Source organism: Octopus bimaculoides, chromosome 14, assembly GCF_046866305.1.
Source record: "Octopus bimaculoides isolate indiv1 chromosome 14, ASM4686630v1, whole genome shotgun sequence".
Taxonomy (NCBI): domain Eukaryota; kingdom Metazoa; phylum Mollusca; class Cephalopoda; order Octopoda; family Octopodidae; genus Octopus; species Octopus bimaculoides.
In genome coordinates this window covers 13,290,439-13,299,410 of record NC_142941.1, presented here as the reverse complement: position 1 = coordinate 13,299,410, position 8,972 = coordinate 13,290,439, and the positions used below count along the sequence as shown (strand labels likewise).

Here is an 8,972-nt window from a genome sequence, read left to right as displayed (position 1 = left end):
GCTCTAAAACATTAGAGCAGTAATATATTTATGGAAGGTTGATTGTTATGGCTGGTTAGAGAGTGACCATTAGCTTCACACCTATAAAGTATAGGAAACTCACCAGATGCAAATGGCCGGAGGCACATAACTTCTCTACAACTGAAGGGAGGAAAACGTCATGATCAGTTATTTTTGTAAACAAAAAATATATACATCCAGAATGACTCTACAGGTAGTGTTTCAGGTGGGATAGAGTTATCTCCCCTTATATCAGTTCCAACCATGATGATTTTTTAAAGTTGCTCTCATGGTTCTATTCGACAAATGGAGAGTTCCAAGCTTGCAACAGGAAATGTCTCTGATGGGGACATTGACTAAACACCTCTTTTTTGGAGCTTAAAAAGGCCCCCCTGGTCATGCGGGTTTTCCAGGATCCTTGCTCACTCTGCAAAGCAAAACTTACATCATTTGCTCCCATTGATATATGACCCTAGTTGTTTGAGAAGCTTCCTTTAATTATGTATTGCATGCCCTCCTCTTTTAAGTGCTATATTTGGCTGGCCAGGAATGTGATGTTGCACGTCTCTGGTATCGTAAAAGAGGACCTGTGGTTGCTCAGATATTGCTTAAAATAACTGCCAGTTGAACCAACATATTTCTGCGTCTGCGCACTGGATGTTCTACAGATGCTGATGTTTCTTTCGTTAACTGTGAGCCTGATGTTATTGCTGCCACAGGTATTTTATGCATATCTCTGACTTCATTTCCCAATGTTTTTTTTTTTTTTACCTTTTGTAAGACTGAACTCTTTTCCTTGTAAACATCTGGAGAAAGTTTCATCACTTCTGTATAAAATATTGGCTGGTGTGATTAGTATTTTATAATTTTCTGTGATACATATATTGCATCTTTTGTCCTTGCCATTATATGACTCAACAATGCCTTGTTTTATGGTTGCATTAACTCTAATGTGTTTAAGTTTCCTTGTATACTGGGACAATAGTGTAGTTGATTTTATTTGTGGAATAAATATGCTGTATGTATTGGGTTTTGAATATATTTTTTGTAATCCTATATACGCAATTTCAATAGCATCTATTGTTTTTACATCAGCTCTATGCAACAATGCTGTTGATAGGCATTTTCCATTGAAAAGACAGTTTAATATATCTACAACAATAATATTCACTAAGTATGATACATAGATGGCCATTATAACTTATTTATTATGAACTGCTAGTGAGAATTAATTTTAGAAACTACACATTTAACTGTGCTTAAATTACAATGATGTTGTGGTTTATTTCTTGCTCACTTTGACATCTGAATGGTTCATGAGCACTTTTGAGACAAGAAATTTATCAGTCTCTGGAAGAGATGCAGGTAATGGAAAATCTCTTGCAAAGGATCAGAGCTCTAGAGTGACTCGAATTAACATGATGATGATAATGGTAATGATGATGAAGATCATGATGATAACAGTAATGGTGGTGGTGGTGGCGGCAGCGGTGGTGGTGGTGGATGATAAAGTTGTGTATTTCAGCAGAAATACGATAGCAAAGTGGTCAACACATTTGAAATTTAGTATGACATAAAACAAGTTCAACACATTTGAAATGTTAATAAAGTGAATTTTATTAACTGGTAAATATACCGGATAATTTTACATAAAACACAGTATTTGTTAGTAATGTTGTCAATGTTGGTTAAATATAGAAAAGCCATGTTGAATATTGATTTGATTAAATGTATAATAACCATATTGGTTAAATATAATAACACAATCATATCTAATATTTATTAAATATAACAGAACTCCATTGGTTAGAATACTATAAAATCATACGTATTATTGGTAAAGGAGGTGCAATGGCCCAGTAGTTAGGGTAGCGGACTCATGGTCAGAGGATCACGGTTTTGATTCCCAGACCAAGCGTTGTGTGTGTTTATTGAGCAAAAGCACCTAAAAGCTCCACTAGGCTCCGGCAGGGGGTGGTGGCAACCCCTGTTGTACTCTTTTGCCCCAACTTTCTCTCACTCTTTCTTCCTGTTTCTTGAGTAATGCTGCAGTGGACTGGCATCCCGTCTAGCTGGGTGGGAACACATATGCCATAGAAACCGGGAAACCGGCCCCATGAGCCTGGCTAGGCTTTAAAAGGACACATAAATAAATAAAAAATTACTGGTAAAATATAGTAGAATTATATCTAATACTGTTTAAAAATACAATAGTTATACTGATGGAATATAACAGAATAATATTCAATATTGTTTAAATATAACAGAGGTACATTGGTTAAGTATAGCATTACTACAACCAATATTGTTTAAATATAATAAAACTATATTGATGCAATATAACAGAATTATAGCTATGCTGTTTAAATATAATATAATCATATTGGGTATATATAACAGAATCATATCCATTATTGGTGAAATATTGTAGAATCATGTTTAAATATAATAGAATCATATTAATTAAATATAGCACAATAATATACAATATTATTTAAATGTATTCAAACCATATTGATTAAATATAACAAAATCATGAATATTGTTTAGATATATTAGAACCATATTGATTAAATATAGCAGGATTGTATGCAATATTATATAAAAATAATAAAACCATATTAATTATATTTAACAGAATCATAATATCCTTTATTGATAAAATACATAGAAAAATATCTACTACTATTTAAATATGCAAGAGCCATATTGGTGAAATATAACAGAATGATATTCAATATTGTTTAAATATGATAGAAACATTTTGGTTAAATACAACAAAATCATATGCAATACTATTTAAGTATAGTAAACCCATATTGGTTAGATATAATAGAATCATCTTATTATTCAAATATATCAGATCCATATCAATTAATTATAACAAAACTATATCCAATATTTATTAAACATCGTAGTATAGAACCATATCCAATGGTGGTTAAATATATCAAAACCATATCAAATATTAGTTACATATAGCAAAGCCACAACTAATATTGATTTAGATATATCGAAAGATTACTTTATTTAGATATATCGAAAGATTACTCTGTGTCTAATGTGGCCAGATTAAGGATGGGAGACTGAGTCTTGTATGTTAGGGAGCTGGATGAGCATAAATTTGTTAAGCACAATAATTGTTACCAATATTAGAATATTGAAAACAAGCCCAAATATCAGTCTTTTAGCACAAATTTACAAGAAAAAATTGCTTACAGAATGCTTGCAGTTATGTGGAGAGGTCAAATAATTTCATTATACCTCTTTCCCCAGTATACATAACATGCACTTAATAAATGTCTTACATTATTTAATGACTGTTACCTTTAAGAAACATTTCTTCAAATTATCTAAATCAAAATTCTCTGTAAAGATGACAGGAATATTAACCTTTTGTTACTACATTTCTGTCAACATATGCTGCCTTTGTTTCAATTAATTTTTAAAACAGTGAGGAATTTAGTAAAATAACTTTCTCACTATTAAGCTGGAGTCTGGAACAAATTAGCATAAAATTTTGATGAAAGATTATAATTTAGACGACTTTAAAACAGTAAGTTTCTGTTATAGAACCTGGGCTGGTCTGAGGTGGGTTGGTATCAAAAGGGTTAGACTTTCATCCCCCTGTCAACTATTTCTAATGAGTGGATGACAACAAAATCATAGCAGTGACGCACCACTCTGGTGGCCAATCATGGTAGCACGTCAAGATAGCACAAAACATGGCAGTTATTTTGATCAGAATATAAACAACTATACAGTTGATTTGAAAGACAAAAAAACTGAAATACAAAACTCACGTAATATAGTTTATTTATCATAAATTTATGGTTTCATATTTTATTCCAATATTCTGTCACAGCATTGTATTTATACGCTCAGTCATATATTTCCCCTACAAAACCTCTTTAAAATATCTTTCAATAAGTGTGTGATGAAACATACTAAATTTGTTCTTTCTACTAAATATCCTTGTAAAATAGGGATGTGTCTTACATGAGAATATATCTTATATGCTGGCAAATATGGTAATTGAAATATAACATAGCAATATTTTAAAATCATATTTAATGTTGCTTAAAGATATAAAAAAATCATATATAATGTTGCTTAATGATATCAGAAGCATATCTTGTACTGATTCAATATAACAAATCAATATCCATCACTGGTCAAATATAACCAAAACATTATTTAATATTGGTTAAATAAACCAGAACCATATTCAGTGATGATTCTCTATAACAGAACCATAGAGTTGTAACAAACTTCTTATTAGCAAAACCAACAATTTGCTTCCAATTCTGATTTCACATTGCATCATTTGTATGTGAACAGATAGAAAAAGGATATCATAGCTACTGAAATTAAAATATAATGTAATTGCATACAATATTGTTTAACCCCTCAGCATTGAGATTACTCTGTCAAATGTAATGTTTATTTATTCGAATTGTTTTTTAATTAATCATGCATTAACTTGTAATTTTCAGATTTCACTGATGTGATTGTTTATTTTTAAAATGACATTGTTGAGTAGGTGTGAGAGGTTGGATCTGGTTTCTTTTAACATAAAACAGGTAAAATAATTAAGCAGAGTATTGCTGGTTTAAATGCTGAAGGATTAAATATAACAGAATCATATTGATCAGATGTAGCAAAATCATATCCACTGTTGCTCAAATTAAATAATGGTGAATGTGTGTGTATAAGTTTACTCCTATATATATATATATATATATGTATGTGTGTGTGTGTGTGTGTGTGTGTGTGTGTGTGTGTGTGTGTGTGTGTGTATGTATATATATGATATAATCTATATGTATAATCTAATACTTATACATATTTATATAATATCATATAATATATATATATATATATATATACATACACACATATAATTATATAATTATATACATATATATGTATATGTAGGTATGTAATATACATTTATATATATATATGCATGTGTGTAGATATGTATATATATAAAAACATATATATATATATATAAATGTATAATATATATATGTATCTCTCTATATATGTGTGTATGTATATGTATGTGTGTGTGTATGTATATGTGTGTGTATATATATATATATATCCATATATATGTATGTGTAGTTACATATATATGTGTGTGTGTGTAGATTATGTATATGCATATATATATATATATATATATATATATATATATATATATATATATATATATATATATATATACATATATATACATATATATACATATATAATGTATACATATGTATATATATTGTGTTTTTTTAGAAAAAACATAAATCGGGAGAAGAAGCACACTCTAAGAAATAGACCGGTCTATATTTATTATTGGTGAAGGCTGGTTTATAGGGTTACCCTGGGTTTCTCATCATAAAGGGTACCTTTATGGTGTATCTTCAGACCCTAAGACCTGTTGGCCTATGGCCGCTTTAAAATATGGAGGGGGAGACGATACAGATATGAACAATGGGGATTATCTCCCTTTGGTGTTGGTCATCGGCTTCGGGCTGTGCTCCTTCAGCTATACCACCTGTCGGTTATGAGGGTAAAAGGTAGAGGGCTATCTCCCACTACCATCAGCAATTAATTTCCAGCAGTCGTGTAATTATTACTAGTATCGCTAGTATTATGCGGTTCCCAAAATGCTGGCAGGTATCACCTGAAATGCAAACATGGCCCGGAGATCTCTGTCCTAGAGGTCGGTATTGTTTCCTCCTCCGTATTTTAAAGAGGCTATAGGCCAACAATTCTTAGGGTCTGAAAATACACCATAAAGGTGCCCTTTATGGCGAGAAACCCAGGGTAACCCTATAAACAGGCCTTCACCAGTAATATATATATGCATATATATATATATATATATATATATATATAAATGTATAATATCTCTCTCTCTCTCTCTCTCTCTATATATATATATATATATATATATATATATGTGTGTGTGTGTGTGTGTGTGTGTGTGTATGTGTGTGTGTGTGTGTATGCATATATATATATGTATATATATATATATATATATATATATATATATATATATATATATATATATATATATATACACACACATATATATATATATGTGTATATATGTATGTATGTATATATATACATATATACATATATATATATATATATATATATATATATATATATATATATATGTATATGGAGGTAGAGAAATAGAAAGAAAAATATATATATTATAATTAAAATAATGAAATTTTTATAAACAAAATTTTAAAGCATTGCAAAGCATCAGAGTTTGAAAATAAAAGAAATAAAAAAACAGGTTATAATACAGCAAGGATATAGTTTACCAAACAGCGGAATTGTGTCCATAAAACCATAATAATCAGCTCTACTAATTCCAGGGCTGTTATGAGGCTTGCTCCAAGGAAAAGTCCCATCTGGCCACCGAATTGAGCTGTGAAAATACATACAACAATGACAATATAAAAAAAAAAAAAATAACTAGATGTCTGTCAAGTCATTTTTGATTAAATTAATGAGCAAAAAATGTTTTCATTCACTTGGTACATTTGCTCAACACCAGATGGGCCAGTAACATCTACTTTTGAAATATATATATAGAATGACATAATATATATATATATATATTGGAGTAAGCACATAAATGTGAAACAAGGTTGAAAAAAAGAGTACTCAAATACCAGAGGTAGAGTAATATGCTTTATTTAAAAGCAGCAGAAATATAACAAAAGCTGTTACTCAGAGTTTCACGTTCCCATTCATCGGACAAGTTTTGTGCATATATTTATGTCATACATATATATGCTTGTATACATATGTAACTATGTGCATGCATCTGTGTATTTTGATGTATATATATCTAGCACAGGCCTTTAGGCATTCCAGATTTGCCATGCTGGAAGACCTCTGGGAGCGAGGCACCCATCAACTTTTTTTTAAGTATTTCTCTAGGAGAAGGTCACTCTGATACAAAACCAGATATGCAAGGAATAGCATTGGACATTTTGGAGATTTTTGTTTGCTCATGAGCTGATGGTGCTTCTACATTTCTGGGTCCGCAATCCATATTCATAATAGATATCTTACCTTAGCTAGTCTCTGGATCATGTCAGTAGAGTGGAGAGGGTCTATGATGTGTCATGATAGTCTTATTGGACCTAAAATTTTGCATAGCCATTACTGACATTTTGCATGAGCATTATTTTGCCAGCAATGGTCGTACTTGTCTACTGAGTCAACAGTCATCATCTGTGTGTGTGTGTGTGTGTGCATGGTGTTTCTCATAATGTAAATGAGTACATTACGTTCATGTAAAGAAAAAATAGATTCATGTCTATTCAATTAACCAAACAATTAAATAATCAAAGGAAATAAATTAAAAAAATTAAATGGTATGTATTTACCTAAAAATGCCTCTGATGTAAACATTTCTTGTTCTGACATTTCTTTTAAAATCAAACTTTCATAATAAAGATGTATTTTGAATTTAGTAGGCCTGAATAATAAAAAATGTGTCACATTAACAGCTAATTACTACAATTGTTTTTAATATAATGCCTTTCAACAATTACATATGCAAAAGCACTTCAATCCATAAACACCAGTAGAAGTGCTTGACCCAGGACTTTATAGTATCATTCAGGACCAGAATGTAATACAGGCAACCTTTGAATCAAAGAGGCCATCCTTATTACAAGCTAAGGCCAGCTCTAAACACTAGAAAAGAGCTACGCAAAGCAGGCTGGCTGTTATAACAACACCAGTCTGTGTATGTCCTTATTCCTATTCCACATATCTGAGCAATGACTTATTCCATCTCTCTTTTCTCCATGTCTCCTGAGGAAGAGTTCATAACTGCAAAATATCAAAATACAAGGTAAGACTTCAACTGTTGTTCCGTTTTCATTTTTCTAGTTCATTTTGTATTTCATCTTTGCACCGTTTTGACCTTATGAAGTTTTTATCCAATTACTTATTAATTATAAACACAACAATTTTGATTAATATTTGCATTACCCTTCTTTGCTGCTAGTAACTATCCATTTTCTATGCCACTCAATTTTGACATCCATCACATTCAATGCTACTAAGCATTTCTACAAGTATACACTGCTCACACTCTTGTTCGAGATTCTGTGCTATTGTTTTTTCCTCGCCAGCCAGGAAACAACAAATAGATATAGCCATTATTTTTTGAAAACATTGTTCAATGAACAACATTTTTAAAGTATTTGTTACTTAATTGGTTTGACTGAGAAGGTGAAGTTATTAGCAAAATGATTGGCATAATTTAAACCTTTTAGCATTCATATTACTCTGTCAAATGTAAAGCTTATTTATTCACTTTGTTTTGAATTAACCATGCGTTATTTCAAATTTTTAAGATTTTGATGGCATGGTTGTTTAATTTTGGAATGGTGCAAGAGGCTAGATCTGGCTGATTTGAACATAAAACAAATAGAATATTTAGACTGGTTAAGGCTAAATGCTAAAAGGTTAATGTTACACACAAATAATGTTTGTTGACATTATCTTAAAATAATTACATACTCACACACAGACCCACATACATATACACACATCAGACCAGGTGTACAGTTTAAGGACACTTCTGATTCTCCCCACATGTTTTGGAGGCTCTGTGACAGGATCATGGAAGCTACATTGCCTTCTGACGAAATGATCTTTTATCTTTTAACTTGTTTCAGTCATTAGACTGTGGCCATGCTGGGGCACTACTTTGAAGAATTTATAATTGAATGAATCAACACCAGTACTTTTTTTTATTAAGTCTGGTACTTATTCTATAGATCTCTTTTGCCAAACCACTATGTTACAGGGATATAAACACACCAACACCAGTTGTCAAGTAATGGTGGGAAACAAACACAAACACACGCACACACACATATGACAGGCTTCCTTCAGTTTCCAAATCCTCTCACAAGGTT

General features: G+C 31.1%; 1 protein-coding gene across 2 annotated transcripts in view; it reads right to left on the bottom strand.

The window, feature by feature from the left end:
- Positions 1-1,599: 1,599 nt before the first annotated feature.
- Positions 1,600-8,972, bottom strand: part of LOC106877677 (acid-sensing ion channel 2) — a 20,090-nt gene continuing 12,717 nt past the window's right edge. The window contains exons 7-9 of one of the 2 annotated variants that reach the window (XM_089362344.1): positions 7,425-7,516; positions 6,348-6,454; positions 1,600-2,131 (exon numbers count right to left, since the gene is read on the bottom strand). In XM_089362344.1, the coding sequence (XP_089218470.1) occupies positions 2,069-2,131; positions 6,348-6,454; positions 7,425-7,516 (262 nt within the window). In that variant the 3' untranslated portion in view covers positions 1,600-2,068. Of the gene's footprint in view, positions 2,132-6,210; positions 6,455-7,424; positions 7,517-8,972 lie in introns of those variants that run through there. The other variant, XM_089362345.1, reaches the window with a different exon arrangement.